General features: G+C 41.7%; 1 protein-coding gene across 3 annotated transcripts in view; it reads right to left on the bottom strand.

Moving 5' to 3' along the window:
* LOC106589722 (endothelial PAS domain-containing protein 1) overlaps window positions 1–21,585 on the bottom strand; it is a 59,449-nt gene extending 37,864 nt beyond the window's left edge. For 2 of the 3 annotated variants that reach the window (XM_014179994.2, XM_014179995.2), the window contains exon 1: window positions 21,135–21,584. In XM_014179994.2, the coding sequence (XP_014035469.2) occupies window positions 21,135–21,160 (26 nt within the window). In that variant the 5' untranslated portion in view covers window positions 21,161–21,584. Of the gene's footprint in view, window positions 1–21,134 lie in introns of all 3 variants that reach the window. The other variant, XM_045710198.1, reaches the window with a different exon arrangement.
* Window positions 21,586–27,220: the final 5,635 nt, after the last annotated feature.

Here is a 27,220-nt window from a genome sequence, read left to right as displayed (position 1 = left end):
TGGAAAAATTACTTGTGTCAAGCACAAAGTAGATGTCTTAACCGACTTGCCAAAACTATAGTTTGTTAACAAGAAATTTGTGGAGGGGTTGAAAAATGAATTTTAATGACTCCAAACGAAGTGTATGTAAACTTCTGACTTCAACTGTATGTAAGGTCCCAAAGGTGACAGTGCATGTTAGAACAAAAACCAAGCCAAGAGATCGAAGGAATTGTCCGTAGAGCTCCGAGAAAGGATTGTGTCGAGGCACAGATCTGGGGAAGGGTACCAAAAAACAATGTCTGCAGCATTGAAGGTTCCCAAGAACACAGTGGCCTCCATCATCCTTAAATGGAAGAAGTTTGGAACCACCAACACTCTTCCTAGAGCTGGACACCTGGTCAAACTGAGCAATCGGAGCAGAAGGGCCTTGGTCAGGGAGGTGACCAAGAACCCAATGGTCACTCTGATAGAGCTCCAGAGGTCCTTCCAGAAGGACAACCATCTCTGCAGCACTTCACCAATAAGGCCTTTATGGTAGAGTGGCCAGACGGAAGCCACTCTTCAGTAAAAGGCACATGACATCCTGCTTGGAGTTTGCCAAAAGGTACCTAAAGGACTCTCAGACCATGAAAAACAAGATTCTCTGGTCTGATGAAACCAAGATTGAACTGTTTGGCCTGAATGCCAAGCATCACATCTGGAGGAAACCTGGCACCATCTGTACGGGGATGTTTTTCAGCGGCAAGGACTGGGAGACTAGTCAGAATCGAGGGAAAGATGAACAGAGCAAAGTACAGAGAGATCCTTGATGAAAACCTGCTCCAGAGCACTCAGGACCTCAGACTGGGGCGAAGGTTCACCTTCCAACAGGACAACAAACCTAAGCACACGGCCAAGACAACGCAGGTGTGGCTTCGGGACAAGTCTCTGGTTGTCCTTGAGTGGCCCAGCCAGAACCCGGACTTGAACCCGATAGAACATCTCTGGAGAGACCTGAAAATACCTGTGTATTGACGCTCCCCATCCAATCTGACAGAGCTTGAGAGGATCTGCAGAGAAGAATGTGAGAAACTCCCCAAATACAGGTGTGCCAAGCTTGTAGCATCATACCCAAGAAGACGCGAGGCTAAAATCACTGCCAAAGGTGCTTAAACAAAGTACTGAGTAAAGGGTCTGAATACTTATGTAAATTTCATATTTCAGCTGTTGTTTTTTAATATATTTGCAAACATTTAAAAAAAACGTTTTTTGCTTCGTTTGCTTTGTCATTATGTGGTATTGTGTGTAGATTGATGAGGGGGGGAAATAATTTAATACATTCTAGAATAAGGCTGTAACGCAAAAAAAAAAAATGTAAATAAAGGGGTCTGAATACTTTTCGAATGCATTGAGTTGCATTGGATTTGTGCCACAAATTAAACAAAGTTAGCATTTCAAAAAGTGACCAGGTAAACAACACCAAAGCAAGCATGGGGTGCTCTCATAACTTATCCATAAACTGCTTACAGGGTAAGGAAACCAATATGTAAATTTGGTTGAACTATCCTTTTAACATTGAAGGGAAAAGCACCATCTAGGGGGCAGAATCTTTGGGGCAATTAATTAGCTTTTAACAAAATAATGCTGCAGGAATGCTAATCTTATTTATTTCTAACTACAGAAATGGTTTCAGAACAATCTGAGATGGTGGGTGTTATGGCTTGCTGAAATGACATGGAACGACCCAGCATGCATTCTGATAAATTCAGGGCCCCTTGGCAGAGAATGCATACCTGACATTCTCTACTGTTCTCTTCATCACCTGACATTAACGCTGATGGTACTTAAACTCCTAGCTGTGGCAAGTCACAAGGCCCCTTGGGCCCAGGCACATTGTTAAGGAGGATTAAGAAAGGCAGAACAAGTGTGACATTTTGAGATGTAGCTATGATTGAAGAGCTATGAAGAGCAGAGTGTTGAACTTTGTAAGAGTTTAATGTGATACAAGAGTGTGATATAGTATGTAGAATCTTAATTTGAGCCAGTTTGCTACAGCAGAAAAATAATCCTGCAGCAAGAGGAAATGTTCATTATTATGTGGAATATAATTAATGGACATTTTTGTATGGGTTGATGCATTTTCGTGAGGGAAAATCAAGTCTGAAATTTCAAAATGGAAATTATAAACTTCAGAATCCCTTTTTGAACCTCAAATACACTACATGTTTTACATTTCCTGCATTGCAGGAACATTCTTCTGCAAAAGGGAGATCAAATTAAGATCCTACACATATAAGCATGTTGAACTCAGTGCACTGTTGCTCCAGAGTCATGAGATTTCCTAGTACCAGAGTAATCCTCATCCAGTAGGGGTGTTACCTAATGAGGACCAGTCTGGTTCACACATTCTGTTGGTAAACGTCTAGGCAACAAATACACTTGGGAGTAGCAATATCCATTTTCCCTCATTTTCTTTGCGAATTCTTTCTTTTCCATCAACCTTTTTTGAGTTATGGACAATTCCACTGTAAGGGAATTGCGCTGAGACTCTGATTTTTCACTTTAAAATGTATGCCAAACAAAAACCATAGCTTTCAAAGTTTAACAAACCAGACAACTATGTGCACAAGGATTTATTTTACAAATTTACACAGAACATTTGACAAAAACACACTTAAGGATGCAAAGTTTGGTAACAGAATTTTGGTCAACTATCCCTGAGTTTTTAACTGTACTACACAGAAAATCATAATTATGGATATGAATGTCATTCTCTTTATGGTAATGTATCCTAAATACATACAAAAAGTTAGACATTTGCAATATCCACCTTTGCATATTTGAGTATTATTCTTCTCACTAGCTATTATTTTAACCCCCAAACAAGACCAAATTTGGTTGGTCCGACTGGACCAAATCTGAACCTATTGTAGACGTCTATGTTTCACAAATTTGGATATCAAAGTACAGCACAGTAGAGCTCAGTCGAGTACAATACAGTACAGTACAGTAGAGCTCAGTACAGTACAGTAGAGTTCAGTACAGTACAGTATATTTCTGTACAGTACTGTAGAGTAGAGTATAGTTCAGTACAGTACAGTACAATGCAGTACATTATAGTGTATTCAACTCAGCTGTGCTCTGTATTGAACTCTACTCTATGTTACTCTAGAGCACAGTACTCTACTGTGCTCTACTGTACTGTGCTGTGCTCTCCAAACTTGTGAAACATAGACGTCTATGATTGGTTCAGATTTGGTCTGGTCCGGACTGGACCAAATCTGAACCAATCATGGACTTCTATGTTTGGGCCAAATCAAGGCCGGTCCAGACGTGACCAAAATTCAACATCTGTGGAAGTTGAAATAAATTAAAATATAAAAAACACATTTCAACTACTTTTCAACATCCATGGATGTCCTCTGTCGGTCAGTCCTCAGTGGGTGAGGATGCTGGTAACAGTTAATGTAAAGAGAAGGGGGCTCATGTGTTGGTGTCAGAAAGAGCAGGGAGAGGTGACAATAACTAGAAATAGAGAGAGAGAGAAAGAGGTTTCGCACTTGCTTTGACCACCAGATGACAGAAAGAGAAAGATAACAGTTATGATCTGAGTGAAAGGGAGGACTATAGCAGGTGACCCAACTGTGGTTTGTGACTACTATGATTTCCCATTGTAGTCAATTCAATTGCATTCATTAGTTACAGATTTCTGGGAAATTCTGTTACCAATTTGGTAACAGAATTTTGACTTTTAATCACTTTATAATTTGTAAACCAAATAGATATCAATAATATCACTATAACTAATTGGTAGTTCTACCTTTACTTGTTACTTCTGTGATCTTTCCTTATCTTCCCTCCTCATTAGAGACATAAACTAGAAAATATCTTAAAGATCTCAAAGGGACAGGATTCTTAAACTTACACAAGGCAAATCATTTCTCCAAAACTAAATATAAGTGTTGATATTAGTTGGCAGGGAACTTTACGCCTACATTATTCTGTTAAAACCCCTTTTGCATCTGTTTGACCAGAAATCAAAACCTTTGCCTATTCCAATACTTAGGTTAGAAAATTGTTGAATAATTTATATAATGTATGCCTTAATTTATCAAAAATATAGACAGCTTGCACTTGACACCAGATTTGACATGCTCCTATGAACTTCACATGTTGGAAATGTCGGTATGCTTTTTAATATTATGTATATCTCAGAGGATGTCCTTCTTGGTACCCCCAAGTTCAATACACACCCAAGTGAGGTGTGTAGGGTCACAGTCAAGGTCGAACACATGTGGGTAGTAAATACTTTAGGTTTTTCTTAGAAAGTCCACATAGTCACACAGCAAATTGGTCAGTGTTGATTTTTCAGTGTAACATTTCTAGTGTTGATTCAGGTGTTAAAGTAACTCTATAAGTGTTACATTAACACTCCTGGTGTAAAATAACCCCCGTGTTGGTGTTAATAATCAGAGTTAAACCGAAACCACGCCCATCATTATCATATTTCCCAGCATACTCTATTGCAGATGGATTTTTTGGTATTGTTTGTTTCAATGTGTATGTTTTTGTATGTACATTGAATAATATGACACATCACAAATATTAACCTGTTAGGGCTAGGGGGCCGTATTGACACGGCCGGATAAAAAACGTACCCGATTTAATCTGGTTACTACTCCTGCCCAGTAACTAGAATATGCATATAATTATTGGCTTTGGATAGAAAACACCCTAAAGTTTCTAAAACTGTTTGAATGGTGTCTGTGAGTATAACAGAACTCATATGGCAGGCAAAAACCTGAGAAGATTCCTTACAGGAAGTGCCCTCTCTGACAAGTTCTTGTTCTTCTTGGCTCTGTTTATTGAAAACTGAGGATCTTTGCTGTAACGTGACACTTCCTACGGCTCCCATAGGATCTCAGAACCCGGGAAAAAGCTGAATGATATCGAGGCAGCCCCTGGCTGAAAAACATTAGCGCGTGTGGATAGTGGCCGGTCAGAGGACTATGAGACTCAGGCTCGTGCACGAGGGGATCCCATGCTTTTATTTTCTCTCTCTTTGAACGTAAACACGCTTTCCCGGTCGGAATACTATCGCTTTTTTACGAGAAAAATGGCATAAAAATTTATTTTAAACAGCGGTTGACATGCTTCGAAGTACGGTAATGGAATATTTAGACATTTTTTGTCACGAAATGCGTCGTGCGCGTGACCCTTATTTACACTTCGGATAGTGTCTTGAACGCACGAACAAAACGCCGCTATTTGGATATAACTATGGATTATTTTGAACCAAACCAACATTTGTTATTGAAGTAGAAGTCCTGGGAGTGCATTCTGACGAAGAACAGCAAAGGTAATAACATTTTTCTTATAGTAAATCTGACTTTGGTGAGTGCTAAACTTGCTGGGTGTCTAAATAGCTAGCCCTGTGATGCAGGGCTATCTACTCAGAATATTGCAAAATGTGCTTTCACCGAAAAGCTATTTTAAAATCGGACATAGCGAGTGCATAGAGGAGTTCTGTATCTATAATTCTTAAAATAATTGTTATGTTTTTTGTGAACGTTTATCGTGAGTAATTTAGTAAATTCACCGGAAGTTTGCGGGGGGTATGCTAGTTCTGAACGTCACATGCTAATGTAAAAAGCTGGTTTTTGATATAAATATGAACTTGATTGAACAAAACATGCATGTATTGTATAACATAATGTCCTAAGATTGTCATCTGATGAAGATCATCAAAGGTTAGTGATGCATTTAGCTGTGGTTTGGGTTTATGTGACATTATATGCTAGCTTGAAAAATGGGTGTCTGATTATTTCTGGCTGGGTACTCTGCTGACATAATCTAATGTTTTGCTTTCATTGTAAAGCCTTTTTGAAATCAGACAGTGTGGTTGGATTAATGAGAGTCTTGTCTTTAAAATGGTGTAAAATAGTAATATGTTTGAGAAATTGAAGTAATAGCATTTCTAAGGTATTTGAATAACGCGCCACGGGATTCCACTGGCTGTTACGTAGGTGGGACGAAATCGTCCCACTGGCCCTAGAGAAGTTAATGACTTACATTTGCCTAAACTAAACCAATCTGTTACTTGGACTTATAGCACTCGTTACTGAAATGGTTGTTGCAGTTTAGATATGTTAGGTAGTCTCATATCTTAGTCTTCCCAACCCAGCAATTATTCTGAATGCAGGTTGCTGGTGAATAAAAATTACAAATGTTGGATATCCCCATTCCGGCTGGATTCTAATAGGAATTACACATCCCTTTGCAAGCCGGCATAATGTGACTTGCAGGCCTGATTTTGCCTGTAAACCATGAGTTTCAGGCCACTGTATTATGGTAGAACTAGGCCCTCAAAATAACGCCTTCTGAAATGTGTTATATTGTGCTAAAGAATTCAATTTGAATGACAACATACTCACTTAGGATCTCACTTGGTGACGGCCAGAGGACAAAAAATGTATGAATGCAACAACCATGTCTCTTTCATTAACAAATACAGTCATGGGTGGTAACTCTATAATTATTTCAAAAGGCAAGGCACTCTTAGAAATATGCAAATAAGGCTAAACACTAAACAGTGAGTTAATTTAACACTGAAAAGTGTGACCCGTATAGACACTGGAGAATTTGCTCTGCAGAAAAACCTCAGGGGCCTTGCTTTACCTCCTATTTAAACCAAAACCTATATCAGAAAAAGCCCCCATTGCCACTGTGAGTGAAAGCTTAGTTAAAATAATGAGGCTGCCACACCTCCACTTTTTCCTGTTTTTGATTAACATGTCAGTCAAAGACATTGCTTCAACATACCTAACCTAGCACTCCAACCTACCTTTTTTCTGTTGTGTCATTCATCCCCACGTCTCCTCTTCTGTCAGAGGGTTAATGTCATAACAAACAGAGTAATGCTTAGGAAACACAAAACATATACATACATACACTCCCTTCCAGAAGTGTCCTGAAGGACCTACAAGGTCTGGGCAGTTTGTGAAGTAGGACAGGGGTGGTAGAGAACCAGGTGGCTAGATACAAGCCACTACAGGGACATTACATGGACGTTATAGGGACGCTACAGAGAAGTTACAGGAGCGCTACCGGGACGCTACAGGGACGCTACAGGGACGCTACAGAGAAGTTACAGGAGCGCTACCGGGACGCTACAGGGACGCTACAGAGAAGTTACAGGAGCGCTTCCGGGACGCTACAGGGACGCTACAGGGAAGTTACAGGAGTGCTACCGGGACGCTACCGGGACGCTACCGGGATGCTAAAAGGGACGTTGTAGGTTTTTTTACACGTCTTAGGCCCTTATGACACACTATTGTATTGAGCTGATGGTACTCATATAGGATAGCCAGCTCCTTGGCCCAGACTGCAAGCCTTAAAAAGCCTGTGTCTGCCCATGTAGTTGTGGCTTGGAAGTTACTATTAGAATGTGCCAAAACAAGCAGCGTGGCTTGGTACGGTCGTGTTTCGGAGGATGCATGCAGTAACGCTACATGGACGTTACAGGGACGCCTAAGGGACGCGCGCGGGACATTACAGGGGCGCCTAAGGGATGCTACAGGGACGTTACAGGGACGATACAGGGACGCTACAGGGACGCTACAGGGACGTTACAGGGACGATACAGGGACGCTACAGGGACGCTACAGGGACGCTACAGGGACGCTACCGGGATGCTACCGGGACGCTACCGGGACGCTACCGGGACGCTACAGGGACGCTACCGGGACGTTACCGGGACGCTACAGGGACGCTACCGGAACACTACCGGGACGTTACAGGGACGATACAGGGATGCTACATGGACGCTACAGGGACGCTACAGGGACATTACAAGGATGCTAGTGCCGGACTCACCATTAGGCAACTCAGGCAATTGCCTGGGGTCTCACATCATCAGAGGCCTCGTGAACTTGGCGTAATGTTGTTTAATAACACATCATTTCTGTTATCTTGCCTTCATCCTTTACTTGAGGTCCTCCTCCGCTCATGAGTAACCTCCGATGTGCGCTATTTAGCAGCGGTTTCTGTTTTCTTCCTATGAATTTGGCTATAGCTTTTGAGCAGTTGGGGCTATTAGCTAGTATCATTACATAACAGAAACTAAAAAAAAAGAATATCTCAACATTTCTTTCCCAACAATTTAAATCAACACCTACATACAAAAAAAAACATATCCATGGCCACGGTGAGTGACAGCCTACATGTGAATGTAGGCTGTCACCTTTGATGAGGGACCAAAACAAAGTATTGCTCTCTTCAGGAATCATTGTCACTCTCTCTCTCTTCTCCAGCCCTCCCTCTCCGTCTCCCCCGCTTACATAAGTAGCAAATAATTTATCATTAAACATCTATGCACTAGCTACATTCCTCTCGCCTGTACAGGTTTTGTTTCATATTTGGTATTTTCATGCACTATTTGTTATGCCTGGAGTACAACAGAAACACCATTAGAGTTAGTAAGAGCTAAGGGGCCAGATTTTTATTTTAAGCACCAAAAGAAGGTTACTCACATGGCTTCCATTTTCGCCATCTGTATTCAATAAAAAATACATGCAATGTAATGTCGATAAAGGTGGTTTCAGGTCACATAATTGGAACAGACCATACGCCTCCCTCCCAAATACACACACACACACACACACACACACACACACACACACACACACACACACACACACACACACACACACACACACACACACACACACACACACACACACACACACACACACACACACACACACACACACACACACACACACACACACCTTCCTTCCTTCCTTGCTTGCTTACAGTCAGTCTTCCTGTGGTAGTGGCGTCTTGCTAAACACAAACAGCAAACAATACGGCCCGGGCTAATCTCTGATCCTCTGGAACATAGTGTTCCTGCACACAGTCTAACAAACAGCGCCCGCCAGCTAGCCACCAGCCGCCAGCCCAACCAAGTGCAGCGCAGCCCAACGAGCTGCTCTCAATCAGGGGAAGGGAGATAAGAGGAGATGGCTGATCCATCTGATACACTCACTGAAAGGCATGATGGGATCACGCCCAGTCTGTTCTGACGATGGCTGCCCCCTGCTCCCCCTTCCCACGCCATAACGGCCACCCACATCTTCATGTTCATAACTTAATGTGCCACACCACACATCTGTCCATCATTCTCCCCTCGTGCCACTTCAACATCTTAATGAGATTGTCAACAAATATTTGACATCTTAACAGGCAAGACCACCTGCATAGCGGCCACAGGCACATTTTTCTGGAGGATAAACATTCTTCTGTGATTTGCTGACTGTGATGGGCTAATATTCAAAAACACAGGTGGCGGACCACAGTTGCCCAGTGCCGCTCTGCCACTGCATACAAACTAGGCAACCGCTGCCTTGGCAGAATAATGATTTAAGTGAGAGTGAGGGAAGGAGGGAGGGAGGGAGTGGCTAGAGTTGTTTCATCGCCTTTCATCTTTCTCCACTGTTTTATCAGATAACAACTGAAAATGCTGTGATTTAAGTATAATCTCAAGATTAGGATTTAGTAAAAAGATTAGGATTTAGTAAGAAGGAAATGCACCTCTGATCCATGCTTTTACTGTCACGGTGTCTCCCTGCCTACCTCCAATGCAAAATTACTCAATTCAAATGACGTTGGTTGATGAACTACTATACCACACCCATTAGAACTTTGCAGTTGAGTTGCTGTCCAGCATGTGGACAGTGGATTAACATTTTAAAAACAATGTTTTGGCACATTCTTCATTTTATGTGTTTGTATTTTTTGTGCTTTTACCTCTTTTACCTCTCCCTAATTTCGTGATATCCAATTGGTAATTAGTCTTGTCCCATCGCTGCAACTCCCCTACGAACTCGGGAGAGTTCGAAGGTCGAGCGCCATGCATCCCCGAAACAAGACCCTGCCAAGCCGCACTGCTTGTTTTGGCACATTCTAATAGTAACTTCCAAGCTACAACTACATGGGCAGACACAGGCTTTTTAAGGCTTGCAGTCTGGGCCAAGGAGCTGGCTATCCTATATGAGTACCATCAGCTCAATACAATAGTGTGTCATAAGGGCCCAAGACGTGTATAAAAACCTTATGAATCATAGCCTCAAAGACATAGGGGCTTGGTGGATAACGTTCTATACAGACATACTAATATCTCCAATAAAAAGGGGGTATTGACGGGAATGGGCCTGGGACTGAGGGCTGGACTGGGTTGAATGGAGAGAGAGAGGGGGGGAGGAGACAGAGATATGGAGAATACCAAGAATTCAGCCCCTCCCCCATGCTGTTTCTCCAGCGGGGTTGGGGCTGGGATTTCAGAAGCCTGCGTTCATGACCCTTCCTGAGAACTTGTCACAATAAACGGCATGTTTCAGTTTAGAGACATCATACAGCTGGGAAATACTGTTTCCCTCTCTCTCTTTAAAACCCTCACATTAAACTCTAAAAGAGCCCTAAAACCTCACACAAGCACAGTGGTCTTACACAAAGGTAGTTTTTGTGCCACTAGCCTGCCATTTAAAGCTCCATCAAACAACTGTGAAAGAGAAACCAAACTGAGACAGTACTCATTATCTGGGAGAGTACAAGGCCTGCACTTTGCTTGGCCTGAACAGTGTGTGTGTGTGTGTGTGTGTGTGTGTGTGTGTGTGTGTGTGTGTGTGTGTGTGTGTGTGTGTGTGTGTGTGTGTGTGTGTGTGTGTGTGTGTGTGTGTGTGTGTGTGTGTGTGCGCGCACATGAGTAAAGTTCTGGATTAGAGAGCAAAAATCTTTAGTGCCAAGTCTCCTGGGGGCACTTACCTGTCACAACATGTATAACACTGCCTGGCCCTCTCTAGGCTCTCTTCTCTTTTCTCTGCTCAACGCCAGTCAGGCATCTACTCAATGTCAAGTCATATTCAATACTGATGGAAAGAACTAAACCACTACAAGGCCCCATTCGATCGACTACTTTGAAAAGGATCCAAAAGAAATCGAGGTAAGACAGACACTGGTCCCACACCTTCCAAAGGTGTGGGACCAGCAACCACATACTGTCTCTCAGTGTGAATTTAGTTTATGTCTCTCAGTGTGAATTTGGTTCATCTCTCTTCATACCATGGCCAACCTGTAATCATGGCCTAGAGGAGAAGCGTTGAGTGGGGTATGTCAATGTTTGGGTAATGTTAGGATAGCGCTGTGGCAAGGCAGTGGGCACAGTGCCAGCTCTGTCTGCACAGGCCAATGGACTGAATGGCTGAGTTGACAGGGGCTTTGGCCAAAGCAGGGCCTTTCTACTCCCTAACAGGCTACTGGCTCCTTTAGAGGACCCATCACAGAACAAGCCCCACACACACACACACACACACACACACACACACACACACACACACACACACACACACACACACACACACACACAGAGACAGAGAGACAGAGAGACAGAGAGACAGAGAGAGAACCCCGTAATAAAGGTGACATAACCTCACCAAAGCCACAAACCAAAACAGACCAGCACTAAGTGACTGGTGTAGAAAGCCAGAAAGCTTTAGCAGTTCACAGTGCTAGCTATGAGAATAAACGTTGTGGTGACAGTATGTGAAAAACATGGGAATAGACATATCCTTTACTTATGAAATGTATGATAAATGAATGGGGGAAAAAGTGGATACTTACATTTCTCATGCAGCTTGTACATAGTTATTGTATAGCCATATGAGAACAGTAAGTAAATAAACACATCAAATAATCCCATAAGTGGATCCTTTCACAATAACACATGGTCCTAAAAACTAAGTATGCAATATCACCGCTGAAATAAACATTGCTGTACAAGCCAGGCCAGAAGCAATGATTCACCCCATTGACAATGCCATAAAGACTAGTTATTTAAACTTGCAATAAATGGCAAGGCCTAACACACACACACACACACACACACACACAAACACACACACACACACAAACACACACACAAACACACACACACACACACACACACACACACACACACACACACACACACACACACACACACACACACACACACACACACCCTTGGGGCTTTCTCTTTTTAATCTCTAACCTCATTGAACCAGTGATCTGGTAGACTTCTCTAAGATGGCCGCCGACATGTCTCTTGTGTTGTATAAGTTGTTATGTCTAATGGGAAACCCTTCTCTGCCCAAAGGAAATGTCACTTCATTCTCTACAGCCCCTCCAGTCCATGATTTCCTGATCATAAAGATTTAGTGTCCCTGTTCGATTCTTAATACCTGTCTTGTTTATGTTCTGGATGTTTGGGGTTGATCTGATAGTGTGTGTTTGAGAAAGCTCTTCAGTGCAGTCACGAGGCTGGGGCAGACTGAGAGGCGCTCATCTCGTTACTAGACTCTCTCACACTGCTCTCCTCATGGGGATATGGTGTCTCGATCTAACCCTTTTATTCAAACAATACAGAAAACGCTCCACAACTAAAGGACGCACAAATCCACTGTGTTCTCCTAGGGAGCCGGAGGAGAGCTAAGGAGCAAAGAATTAGAAGATGTTAAATATATTTTTCATGATTTGGCTCGCACACGGGATAGACCATTACTAAGCTGTGGGCAGTGAAAACTGATACCAGTAAATAAGTTAATAAGTGAAACAAACACGACTTCACAAGTCACCACCACTGGGGAACAATTATCGCCATGTATTTTTTTTTGCTGTAGGAGCCATAGGCTGAAGTACAGTATGCTGTGGGCTCTGCGTACTGTAAACCAGAACTACAGGCTCACCATCAGGCAACACTCAATACATACATACTACACAGTATTACTGTACATGTATGTGGACATCTTTGTGGTTCTCAGAATTATTATGTCAATTTTCTTAATATAAAATGGTCACAAGGTCAATATTTAGTTTTGCTCTGAGGTCTGAGATTAAAGTCAAAGTTACAGGTGTTATGTCTTCTGAAAACCTTCCTTATAGATGAAGTAGGCTACAGCCACTGAAATTCACTCTCCCTTTCATCACTCTCTCTCGTTACCTGTTCATCACTCTAGTTACTGTATAGACTATCTTTATTATTACGTTGAGATTTTGAGAAGTTCTGTTAAGCAGATAATGTGTGCTATGTGTGTTCAACAGATTCAGTTTTTTTAACTCTTCATTAGCCCCTACATAGCCTACTAATGATGCGTGGGTTGACTCATAACCCGCATTCCCCACGGATATATCCATGGGCTGTATAAAGAGAAAACAATACCTTAAAAAATCCGTAAATGTATAATTCTTGTGCAATTTATAGCCTATCTAAAGGCTACATTGAGGTTTTTCTTTCATGATTGTAGGCTATCTGGCATTAGAGTGTAAGCCTAAGCTTTAGGGCCTAACTGTACGCGAGCCTAATAGCCTACACACCAATCGCCAAATGCTTTTGGGAACGGGCAGAAAAAGGTAATGTCATTGATCCACGGAGGCAAAAAGGAAAATGTCAGAGTTGAATTCAATAAGAGAAAAGCTGCAACATTTGCCCATTATTCTTTTCAAAATTCTTCAAGCTTTGTCAAATTGGTTGTTGATCATTGCTAGACAACCATTTTCAGATCTTGCCATAGATTTTCAAGCGGATTTAAGTCAAAACTGTAACTTGGCCACTCAGGAACATTCACTGTCTTCTTGGTAAGCAACTCCAGTGTAGATTTGGCCTTGGGTTTAAGGTTATTTTCTTGTCTGGTGAAAGCAGACTGAACCAGGTTTTCCTCTAGGAGTTTGCCTGTGCTTAGCTCTATTAAATTAATTTTTTTATCCTGAGAAACTCCCCAGTCCTTAACGATGACAAGCATACACATAATATGATGCACCACTACTATACTTCAAAATATGGAGAGTGGTACTCAGTAATATGTTGCATTGGATTTGCCCCAAACATAACACTTTGTATTTACGATAAAAAGTTAATTGCTTCGCCACATTTTTTACAGTATTACTTTAGTGTGTTGTTGTAAACAGGATACATGTTTTGGAATATTTATGTTCTGTACAGGCTTCCTTCTTTTCACTCTGTCACTTAGGTTAGTATTGTGGAGTAACTACAATGTTTTCTCCTATCACAGCCATTAAACTCTGTAACTGTTTTAAAGTCACCATTGGCCTCATGGTGAAATCCCTGAGCAGTTTCCTTCCTCTCTGACAACTGAGTTAGGCAGGACGCCTGTATCTTTGTAGCGACTGGGTGTATTGATACACCATCCAAAGTGTGTTTAATAACTTCACCATGCTCAAAGGGATATTCAATGTAATCAAATTTTTACCCATCTACCAATAGGTGCCCTTCTTTGTGAGGCATTGGAAAACCTCCCTGGTCTTTGTGGTTGAATCTGTGTTTGAAATTCACTGCTCGCCTGAGGGACCTTACATATAATTCTATGTTTATTGCACACAGACTGAGTCCATGAAACTTATATTGTGACTTGTTAAGCTAATCTTTACTCCTGAACATGTTTAGGCTTGCCATAATACTTATTGACTCAAGACATCTCAGCTTTTCATTTTTGATTTAATTAGTAAAAATGTCTTTAAACAGAATTTCACTTTCACATTATGGGGTATTGTGTGTAGGCCAGTATTGTCTGAAGGCCATGTAAATTAGGCAACAACAAAAAATCCTGCACCCCTGTCAAAAAAAAAAATCGCCCCACCGTCTCTGACTGTAGCTTACAGCGCATTTTCTATATTAGCGGGTTACACTCTTAGAAAAACTGGTTGTTTGGGGTTTGATATAGAACCCTTTGGTTCTTCAGATGAGATTAAAGATCCCTTTACTAATAAAGGTTATATACACTACCGTTCAAATGTTTGGGGGTCACGTAGAAATGTCCTTGTTTTTTAAAGAAAAGCAAATTTTTTTGTCTATTAAAATAACATAAAATTTATCAGAAATACAGTGTAGACATTGTTAATGTTGGAAATGACCATTGGAGCTAGAAATGGCAGATTTTTTACGGAATATATACATAGGCGTACAGAAGCCCATTATCAGCAACCGTCACTCCTGTGTTCCAATGGGACGTTGTGTTAGCTAATCCAAGTTTATAATTTTAAAAGGCTAATTGATCATTAGAAAACCCCTTTGCAATTATGTTAGCACAGCTGAAAACTGTTGTTCTGATTACAGAAGCAATAAAACTAACCTTCCTTAGACTAGTTGAGTATCTGGAGCATCAGCATTTGTGGGTTCGATGACAGGTTCAAAATGGCCAGAAACAAAGAACTTTCTTCTGAAACTCATCAGTCTATTCTTGTTCTGAGAAATGAAGGCTATTCCATTCGAGAAATTGCCAAGACACTGAAGATCTCATGCAACGCTGTGTACTACACCCTTCACAGAACAGAGCAAACTGGCTATAACCAGAATAGAAAGAGGAGTGGGAGGCTCCGGTGCACAACTGAGCAAGAGGACAAGTAGATTAGCGTGTCTAGTTTGAGAAACAGACGCCTCACAAGTCCTCAACTGGCAGCTTCATTAAATAGTACCCACAAAACACCAGTCTCAACATCAACAGTGAAGAGGCGACTTCGGGATGCTGGCCTTGAGCTCAGGTTCATCATGTTTCCATTGATCATCCTTGAGATGGTTCTACAATTTTGATTGGAGTCCACTTGTAGTAAATTCAGTTGATTGGACATGATTTGGAAATGCACATATCTGTCTATATAAGGTGCCACAGTTGACAGTGCATGTCAGAGCAAAAAACAAGCACAGAGGTCAAATGGATTGTCCGTAGAGCTCCAAGACAAGGATTGTGTCGAGGCACAGATCTGGGGAAGGGTACGAAAACATTTCTGCAGCATTGAAGGTCCCCAAGAACACAGTGGCTTCAATCATTCTTAAATGGAAGAAGTTTGGAACCAAGACTCTTCCTAGAGCTGGCCGCCAGGCGACACTGAGCAATCGGGGGCCTTGGTCAGGGAGGTGGTCAGGGAGGTGACCAAGAACCCGATGGTCACTCTGATAGACCTCCAGAGGTCCTCTGTGGAGATGGGAGAACCTTCCAGAAAGACAACCATCTCTGCAGCACTCCCCCAATCAGGCCTTTATGGTAGAGTGGCCAGACGGAAGCCACTCCTCAGTAAAAGGCACATGACAGCCTGCTTGGAGTTTGCCAAAAGGCACCTACAGACTCTCAGACCATGAGAAACAAGATTCTCTGGTCTGATGAAACCAAGATTGAACTCTCTGACCTGAATGCCAAGTGTCACGTCTGGAGGAAACCTGGCACTATCCCTACGGTGAAGAATGGTGGTGGCAGCATCATGCTGTGGGGATATTTTCAGCGGCAGGGACTGGGAGACTAGTCAGAATTGAGGCAAAGATGAACAGAGCAAAGTACAGAGAGATCCTTGATGAAAACCTGCTCCAGAGCACTCAGGACCTCAGACTGGGGTGAAGGTTCACCTGCCAACAGGACAACGACCCTAAGCACACAGCCAAGACAACGCAAGAGTGGCTTCGGGACAAGTCTCTGAATGTCTTCGATTGGCCCAGCCAGAGCCTGGACTTGAACCTGATCGAACATCTCTGGACAGACCTGATAATAGCTCACAGAGCTTGAGAGCATCTGCAGAGAAGAATTCCAGAATGACAGCTTGCAAGTAGCCTAATGTTAGCCTACCAGTAAGCACGTTATTTTTCAATGTATCAAGGTAAGCAACGTTGACTATTTAATTAAAATATATAAAACCCAAGTCATATGATAAACTATAGGCTAGATAAATAAAGTTAAAATGTTATTAGAATGTAAGCACGTTTGTAAGATAATTTAGCTAGCTAGCTAGCTAGCTAAACAGAAAAACCTAGGCTACTTTAATTTGCCATTTTACAAGCTAACTCTTTCAAATAAACATCATTTTTATTATGGGATATGCCAAATAGAGCTACAGACCCAGTCTAACATGGGCAATTAGCGAACTGTTTATTTTCTTTCAATATTTCAGTGTGGAGTCAATTGAGGGGACTAGTCTGTTTCATGAAGCCATTAGAAGGCAGTTGCTGACTGAGAGGAGGTACAGTTGAAGTCGGACGTTTACATACACGTACGTTGGAGTCATTAAAACTTGTTTTTCAACCACTCCACACATTTCTTGTTAACAAACTACAGTTTTGGCAAGTCGGTTAGGACATCTACTTTGTGCATGACACAAGTAATTTTCCAACAATTGTTTACAGACATATTATTTCACTTATAATTCACTGTATCACAATTTCAGCGGGCCAGAAGTTTACATACACTAAGTTGACTGCGCCTTTAAACAGCTTGGAAAATTCCAGAAAATTATGTCATGGCTCTAGAAGCTTTTGAAAGGCTAATTAACATAATTTTAGTGTACCTGTGGATGTATTTCAAGGCTTACCTTTGCTTGACATCATGGGAAAATCTAAAGAAATCAGCCAAGACCTCTGAAAAAAAATTGTAGACCTCCACAAGTCTGGTTCATCCTTGGGAGCAATTTCCAACTGCCTGAAGGTACCACGTTCATCTGCACAAACAATAGTACGCAAGTATAAACACCATGGGACCACACAACTGTCATACTGCTCAGGAAGGAGACGCGTTCTGCCTCCTAGAGATGAACGTACTTTGGTGCGAGAAGTGCAAATCAATCCCAGAACAACAGCAAAGGACCTTCTGAAGATGCTGGAGGAAACAGGTACAAAAGTATCTATATCCACAGTAAAACGAGTCCTATATCGATATAACCTGAAAGGCCGCTCAGCAAGGAAGAAGCCACTGCTCCAAAAGCGACATTAAAAAAGCCAGACTACGGTTTGCAACTGCACATGAGAACAAAGATCGCACTTTTTAGAGAAATGTCCTCTGGTCTGATGAAACAAAAACAGAACTGTTTGGCGATAATGACCATCGTTATGTTTGGAGGGAAAAACGGGGTGGCTTGCAAGCCGAAGAACACCATCCCAACCGTGAAGCACAGGGGTGGCAGCATCATGTTGTGGGGGTGCTTTTCTGCAGGAGGGACTGGTGAACTTCACAAAATAGATGACGTCATGAGACAGGAAAAGTACGTGGATATATTGAAGCAACATCTCAAGACATCAGTCAGGAAGTTAAAGCTTGGTCGCAAATGAGTCTCCAAATGAACAATGACCCCAAGCATACTTCCAAAGTGGTGGCAAAATGGCTTAAGGATAACAAAGTCAAGGTATTGGAGTGGCCATGACAAAGCCCTGACCTCAACCCTATAGAAAATGTGTAAGCAGAACTGAAAAAGCATGTGCGAGCAAGGAGGCCTACACTCGAGGGCTGCTGGGTTCACATCATCAAAACATTCCCCTACGGTTGGGCACTTGGATCAAGGCCCTTAAGAACCTGTGCTCCTCTCAACTGTATGTGTGAGGTCTGTTGTTCGGGGGGTTGAGAACAGAAGACCTATTTTTGTTGCTCACTGTAACTAATGGACAATGTATATTATATTCTATTAATACCCAGTTCCACAAGGGGCCTAAAGGGGGCTTAGCCCCCTCAGTTCAATCTTGTGGCATCTCAGTTTTAGTTTTATGTCCCTATGTAAAAATAGCAAAAACGTTGAGTGACAGGTTGGCGGAAAAAAAACATCTGTATCTCCACTGAGCTGTCAGCACAATGGACAGAGCACGCCACGGTGTGTGTATGGGGACAATGGACAGAGCACGCCACGGTGTGTGTATGGGGACAATGGAAAGCCACTGGGGTGGTTAGGTATGACTCCTTTGTATTTCCATAAAAAGCGGGGGAAATGTTTGTCATCTCTGTGGATGGCTAAGTGAATAACGTGATCAAGTTTACCAGTTGGGTCCTGGTGAGGATGCCATGTTGGAGGCCGAACTGTCACCTTCCTGCTCTTCTGCTGTTCCTATAGGGGACGCTCTACAGGAGTGTCCTGCCCTATGATGGGGTGTGTGAGGTTTTCATCCCAACATTGACTGACACTGAATTGATTATGACCGAGCTCTCTCCGAAGTCTGGAGAGGAGAGCACCCAGAAGAGCACCCGGGCTTGGGAGAAAATGACTGCATCACTAAAATGTTCCTGAGTGTGGCAAGGAAGTTGTGTAACTGCTGGGGGATCTGGAGACAACCCCAGTGTCCACTGTGCATCATTTGGGAGAGAATGCTCCTTTACCTGCTTCAACAAAGGCCCATGCAGGGAGGTTTGTGCACCAGTATCGCCAAAAGTTTAGTGAACAGTGTTTAGGGCCTGAGCAAAGTGTTCATCTGCCTCAGGGCAACTTCTATGAGGTTCCTTTATTTGCTCCGCCAATCTACATTCACTAAATGGACATACCATGTTGGTCAATATGTATCATGTACCCAGTGCTTGTTTGGAATGTGCCATTCTGCCTTGCTGTCACATGTCCATTCGTTTAGGGAGTGTGTGCGTTTAAGGGGGGTGGTTAGAAATACTGAACCATAATGATTTCAGATGAAGGGAACGTCTCCTGTCAATGTTAATTAAGGTTACTGCTTATGTGTTAGGAACGTGACTTGAGCATAATTTAAAATGTGGAGACCAGGTGTGTGGTGAAGACATGCTGTAGACATGTCCCTCTCCACCACTATTGCGCACTGACTCCTGCCAATTCCTGCGGAATATTTGTATCAGCGTTCCAGTTGTTTGTCAATGTTTATCAATGCACCACGAACTATATATTCATCAGTGAAGTTACTGTTAATCCCAGCATATTCCCCCATTTATTTTGAATGTTTGGTTATGAAAATGTTGACAATTCATTATACAATATACATTCATACCATTCTCATTCTCCAAGTGGAAACGTTGTTTGGAGAGCTCACAAACTGATAAATAACGTGTGGTTTATTTAGTTGCATTTAACAGTTTACTGTCAATTTATTCATTGTCTTTGATTGGAGAACATGTGTCTGGTTTCTCTGTCATTTTTAATGTTGTGTGAACGCGCACGCTTTAGCTATCTATAGATATACCTGGTCTGCTCGCCAAGAATAGGTGCGGATAAATGTATTTAATTCCCTTTGGGGATGTTCTAGTTAGTTTACTTTTGGGTAACTCAAGAGGAGACTGTATCTGAGCCTGGTAGACCCCACATGTGCTTTATTGGTTAAAACAGGTTTTTCCTGAATGCTGGTTAAAACAGGCTTTTTCTTTTGAATGCTGACATTTTCAAGTCAGAACTTTGTACATATATTTGTAAATATCATCGTCATATTTGAAACACCAGCGCTGTGTAAATAAATCCGACACTCATTTGCACCTTTATCTGCCTGCCTCCTGCTGAATCTCTGTCCTTACGACTGCTAGAAGGCCAGTATTTTACGCTGATACAGCGCAGCAGAGATAGGCTACAGATTTCGTGCCAACCTGTCACTTCAAAAGCACTCCGTGATCTTGAAGTCTCTGCATTTGAAATATATGTTTATTGTGGTATAGCGTGATATAAGTAGAATTCAATATCATTCCAATGCAAGAACCCCCCAAAATGTTACAATCTCGGCGATTTCAAGAGCCCCTTTAGTAACTTTATCCTGGCGCCGTGTCTTATTATTGTGTTGTAAAGAAGTCAGCCAGTGTTAACCTGGCCCATCATTCAAACAAAGAGATTCCTCCCTGGCTATCAGTGCATATTTCCAAACTATGTTTGCATATAATGACAATAAATTCTAAAAACTATGCTGGTATTCTTTTGACCGTTATTTAATTGTTTATTAAATTATATTCTTAGCTCAAAATATTACTATTTAATATTAGTATAATTAATAAATGGCACCATGCAAGGTTCTATATAGAACCATTTTGGTTCAGTGAAGAATAACCTCTACGGTTGCGATCAAAGAACCCTATAAATGGTTCTATATATAGAACTTTTTGCGGTTCCATATATGTAGCAAGTGATAGAACCCTTTTTAGTTCAATAAGGAACACTTTATTCTAATAATATACCCTATATAGCACAGTGCGCCTTTTATTAAAGGACAACAGGTCTCCGAGCTGCACATTTTCGGCGAAATGTCACTCATAGATTGCGAGGAAAATCGCTTACTAGGCCTACCATTTAACGTGTTGATTGTAGGTTTAACATGATAATTTCTTATAAAATGTATACATCTAAGAGCAAATAGGCCAAACAATAAACCTAAAACAAATCTACTTTACCTTTTCTTGTCCTTATCAGCCGTCATGTTTTCTTTTGCAAAGTTCAGTGACAAATGGAATTTCCCCCGAAAGTCCGAATCAGTCCACTTATGCAACAATTTTCAAGTAACAGATAACATACACAATGAAGAATATTGAAAGTCAAATCGAGATGATGTAATTTCTCTGCTCTTTACGCACAGTCCATTTCAGATGCAAGTTGTCTTTCAGAAGCAGTAGGCAGCTGTACAGTCTCAGAACACTGCCAAGGATTGTACAGCCTATTCACCGATTCACTAAAGGTAGGCCTACAATCCACAACCTTTAGCCTACAAATGCTTTAGAAGTTGGATAAAATAGGGTCCGCTGTCAAAGTTTCCTTGCGTTGGTTGTGCTGGTCTGCTGAACTTCTAGCCCAGTTCGCTGTTCACTCTTCTGCGCTCAGCTGGCCCGTTGACAGCCGCTCACGCGTCAATCTGACCGCAGTGATTGGTGAAAATGCTGTGTAGAACCGCCTTAAATATCCCCACCCACTACTCTGATGGTTTCCTTGTTTTATGCTGTCGTTCAGTCCCTGTAGGCCTACATACGGTAGCCTACACCTTTGAGTTGACTTGCCCTTGTATGTTGTGTAAGTACAGTTGAAGTCGGAAGTTTACATACACTTAGGTTGGACTCATTAAAACTCGTATTTTAACCACTCCACAAATTTCTTGTTAACAAACTATAGTTTTGGCAAGTCGGTTAGGACAAACCACATTGTGCATGACACAAGTAATTTTTCGAACAATTGTTTACAGACAGATTATTTCACTTATAATTCACTGTATCACAATTCCAGTGGGTCAGAAGTTTACATACACTAAGTTGACTGTGCCTTTAAACAGCTTGGAAAATTCCAGAAAATGATGTCATGGTTCTAGAAGCTTCTGGTAGGCTAATTGACATAATTTGAGTCAATTGGAGGTGTACCTGTGGATGTATTTCAAGGTCTACCTTCAAACTCAGTGCCTCTTTGCTTGACATCATGGGAAAATGAAAAGAAATCAGCCAAGACCTCAGAAGGAAATGGTAGACCTCCACAAGTCTGGTTCATCCTTGGGAGCAATTTCCAAACGCCTGAATGTACCACGTTCATCTGTACAAAGAAAAGTATGCAAGTATAAACACCATGGGACCACGCAGCCGGCATACCGCTCAGGAAGGAGACGCGTTCTGTCTCCTAGAGATGAACGTACTTTGGTGCGAAAAGTGCAAATCAATCCCAGAACAGCAGCAAAGGACCTTGTGAAGATGCTGGAGGAAGCAGGATACAAAAGTATCTATATCCACAGTAAAACGAGTCCTATATCGACATAACCTGAAAGGCTGCTCAACAAGGAAGAAGACACTGCCCCAAAACCGACATTAAAAAAGCGAGACGACAGTTTGCAACTGCACATGGGGACAAAGATTGTACCTTTTGGAGAAATGTCCTCTGGTCTGATGAAACAAAAATAGAACTGTTTGGCCATAATGACCATCGTTATGTTTGGAGGGAAATGAGGGATGCTTGCAAGCCGAAGAACACCATCCTAACCGTGAAGCATGGGGGTGGCAGCATCATGTTGTGAGTGTGCTTTGCTGCAGGAGGGACTGGTGCACTTCACAAAATAGATGGCATCATGAGGCAGGAAAATTATGTGGATATATTGAAGCAACATCTCAAGACTTCAGTCAGGAAGTTAAAGCTTGGTCGCAAATGGGTCTTCCAAATGGACAATGACCCCAAGCATACTTCCAAAGTTGTGGCAAAATGGCTTAAGTACAACAAAGTCAAGGTATTGGAGTGGCCATCATAAAGTCCTGACCTCAATCCTATAGAAAATTTGTGGGCAGAACTGAAAAAGCATGTGCGAGCAAGGAGGCCTACAAACCTGACTCAGTTACAACAGCTCTGTCAGGAGTAATGGGCCAAAATTCACCCAACTTATTGTGGGAAGCTTGTGGAAGGTTACCTGAAACGTTTGACCCAAGTTAAACAATTTAAAGGCAATGTTACCAAATACTCATTGAGTGTATGTATACTTCTGACCCACTGGGAATGTGATGAAATAAATAAGAGCTGAAATAAATCATTCTCTCTACTATTATTCTGACATTTCACATTCTTAAAATAAAGTGGTGATCCAAACTGACCTAAGACAGGGAAATTTTACGAGGATTAAATGTCAGGAATTGTGAAAAACTGAGTTTAAATATATTTGGCTAAGGTGTATGTAAACTTCCGACTTCAACTGTAGGTAGGTTAATTTACGGCCTTGCATTGAGCAGATAATTATGTCAACCATCCCAACCATTCATCTGTTCATGTGCTTGTATGGTGATGGCAACAGAAAAACACACGCCTGTCATTCATGCCAGCCAATTGGGGCATTCAGAGTTCACATGAGTCTTTGCTATCTTTAAAGATAGATCTACTAAAAATGCCTTTTCTGAAGAAATAACAGTTTGAGTCTATCCTCAGATAACTGTTGCTTGTTTAGCCATTCCCAAATGTTGAAGAAGACGTTTCACAATTTTTCTTGTTGTTGACATTTCACGTGTGATATACAGTCAAGTCCACAATTATTGACACCTTTAATAAAGATGATCAAAAAATACTTTATTAAATAAATAATATCAATCCTGAGCTATATTGTATGCAAAAAAGGGGGGAATTATATTTTATACTAATACAATTGCTCAGAGGAAGATATTTTGTTTAAAAACTAATAAATGAAATCTAAACAAGACAGGGGTCAAAATTATTGGCACCTCTCTTTTCAATACTCCAGCACCCTCCTCTTGTGAGGGTAGAGATACTGAGCCTTTTTCTAAAATGTTTCATGAGATTGGAGAACACACTGGGAGGGAGCTGAGACCACTCCTCCAATCATAATCTTTCCAGGTCCTTGATATCCTTCATCTGCTCTTATGGACTGCCCTCTTCTATTCAAACCACAGGTCTTCAATGGGGTTTAAGTCCGGAGACTGAGATGGCCATTGCAAGTTGATTTTGTCGTCAATTAACCATTTCTTTGTGGATTTTCACTTGCAGCCAAGTTTCAGCCTCCTGGCAGAGGCAACCAGGTTTTTGGCTAAAATGTCCTGGTACTTGGTAAATTTCATGATGCCATTGACCTTAAACAAGGAGCCCAGGATCAGTGGAAGCAAAATAGCCCCATAACATTGAAGATCCACCACCATATTTTACCGTAAGTATGAGGTACTTTTCTGCATAGATATGGTTCTGTTTTCCAACACCAAACCCACCACTGGTATGCGTGGCCAAAGAGCTCTATTTTCATGTCCTCTGACCATAGCACTGGTTCCAATCCAGTGCCAATGACGTTTATCAAACTCCAGACACATCTTGTCACATTTATTTCACATTTTGGAAATTTCACATGATCTTAAGGTCGCTTATTAAATGCAATATGTTCTGCATCATCTCCTCTTTGGCCAAATGAATGGATTGGATGGGCTGCAGTGAATCTGACATTCTGACATAAACATTACCAAGAAACTCACATCTTTTTCCCTTGAAGTGTTTAATTATTGGTGGATTAACCACACTGAGCATGTGTGTTTACAATTATTGGCAAAAGAGCTGATCTGATTAGTCAAAATAACAATTAGTGAATAAAAGATCAGGATCGGACTGCCCTTGTAAACAGCTTTGTGATAAAAATTATTAATCTCAAGTATTAAACAAGTAAACTGAAGGTTCACTGACTGCTTTCAGTAAGCAATCTGTTGAGTTAGACCCCACTGGGTCAAAGTGACCCATAATAACTAATATACAAGCTGCCATCCTTCTCAAATACTGTATTTGATGAATCATGCAGAAAGGAAGGGAAGTGGTGCTAGCATATAAAACAGTAGATCTTTGTAGATAGAAGGTGCTCTTTGGTAAAGGGGTTAAGTGGTAATCAAAAAAACAAGGAGGATCAAGGGACTCTTCAAATAATAAAAAAATGTCTGCATTTTTATGGCATGTTCAATGGAATAAGATTTTAAAACTCTGACGCGTTTCGGCATAGGCCTCAGTCATCGGCTCAAACTACTGTGAATTTGTAATTTAAATAAATATTTTCTTTTCCCAGTTAGGGGATATGATTATAATAGTATGATTATGGGATAGTATAATTATGATCAAAATATAACTTAAAATGCACTCTTCTCCTCTCCATTGTGAGGGGGAGAAGAGGCTGTCAACATGTTCAATGTGTTCGACACACATCAACTGTACTGTAAATAGCATTGTAGTGACCTTCACTACATGACCAAAAGTATGTGGACACCTGCTCGTTGAACATCTCATTCCAAAATCATTGGCATTAATATGGAGTTGGTCCCCCCTTTGCTGCTGTAACAGCCCCACTCTTCTAGGAAGGCTTTCCACTAGATGTTGGAACATTGCTGCAGAGACTCCATTCGGCCACAAGGGCATTAGTGAGGTCGGGCACTGATGTTGGGCGATTAGGTCTGGCTCAAAGTCGGCGTTCCAATTCATCCCAATGGTGTTCGATGGGGTTGAAGTCAGGGCTCTGAGCAGGCCAGTCAAGTTCTTCCACACTGATCTCGACCATTTCTGTATGGACCTCACTTTGTGCATGGGGGCATTGTCATGCTGAAACAGGAATGTTGGAAGCACAGAATCCTCTATAATGTGATTGTATGCTGTAGCGTTGATTTCCCTTCACTGGAACTAAGGGGCCTAACCCAAACCATGAAAAACAGCCCCAGGCAATGATTCCTCTTCCACTAAACTTTACAGTTGTCACTATGTATTGAGGCAGGTAGTGTTCTCCTGGCATCCGCCAACCCAGATTCGTCCGTCAGACTGCCAGATGGTGAAGCGTGATTCATCACTCCAAAGAACATGTTTCCACTGCTGCAGAGTCCAATGGCAGCAAACTTTACATCACTCCAGCCGACGCTTGGCATTGCGCATGGTGATCTTAGGATTGTGTGTGGCTGCTCGGCCATGGAAACCCATTTCAGGAAGCTCCCGACGAACAGTTCTTGTGCTGAAGTTGCTTCCAGAGGCAGTTTGTAACTTGGTAGTCAGTGTTGCAACTGAGGACAGACAATTTTTACGTGCTACGAGCTTCAGCACTCAGCGATCCCGTTCTATGAGCTTGTGTGGCCTACCACTTTGTGGCTGAGCCGTTGTTGCTCCTAGATGTTTCCACTTCACAATAAGAGCACTTACAGTTGACAGGGGCAGCTCTAACAGGGCAGAAAGTTGATGAACTGACTTGTTGGAAAGGTGGCATCCTATGACAGTGCCACGTTGAAAGTCACTGAGCTCTTCAGTAGGGCCATTCTACTGCCAATGTTTGTGTATGGAGATTGAATGGCTGGGTGCTCGATTTTATACACCTTTCAGCAACAGGTGTAGCTGAAATAGCCAAATCCACTAATTTGAAGGGGTGTCCAAAGACTTTTGTATGTATAGTGTATATCTGTACCCTAATAGGGTGATTATGAATAATGTAGCTATGGTGATTATGGATGAATTATCACCTGTGAGACATCGATCAGAGATAGAGCCCTAATCGAGTAGCTGAACTGTGTTTGACTTTAACAGTTGCTGTACATTGTCATTGATAACAATAACAGCAATGTCAAAGTTATGGCCCAGTAGTCTAACACTGGTGTTTATAGTCCATAATGTGTGATAATAGGTATCTTCTGTTGTTTTTTCCCTCTAGATATTGTCTAGATATTTTATCAGTTTCCATGACACTAGCAGGGAATGCAATGTTTGCTTTGAAAGGGAAGAATACCCAAATGTGGAACATCAGTCAATGATTAATGGCACATCGTGGTACCATTTTAGCAGTGCATATCTCAGAGTACATTCCAACAGTTGTTAGTTATGGACACTGGACAGTACTCTATATGCATTCAACCCTGGCAATGTAAACAGTGTTGCATAGAGAGCTTTTTTTAAACCTTTATTTTACCAGGGAGTCCCATTGGAACCAAGGTCTCTTTTGCAAGGGAGCCCTGCATACATACAGTAAATATTGATTAACACTGAACAGAAATTAGCCCTAAAACAAGCAAACCCACTA

The sequence above is a fragment of the Salmo salar genome, chromosome ssa28 (genome assembly GCF_905237065.1).
Source record: "Salmo salar chromosome ssa28, Ssal_v3.1, whole genome shotgun sequence".
Taxonomy (NCBI): Eukaryota; Metazoa; Chordata; class Actinopteri; order Salmoniformes; family Salmonidae; genus Salmo; species Salmo salar.
Note: the sequence above shows the minus strand (reverse complement) of the source record. Positions and strands in the feature narration are given on the sequence as shown.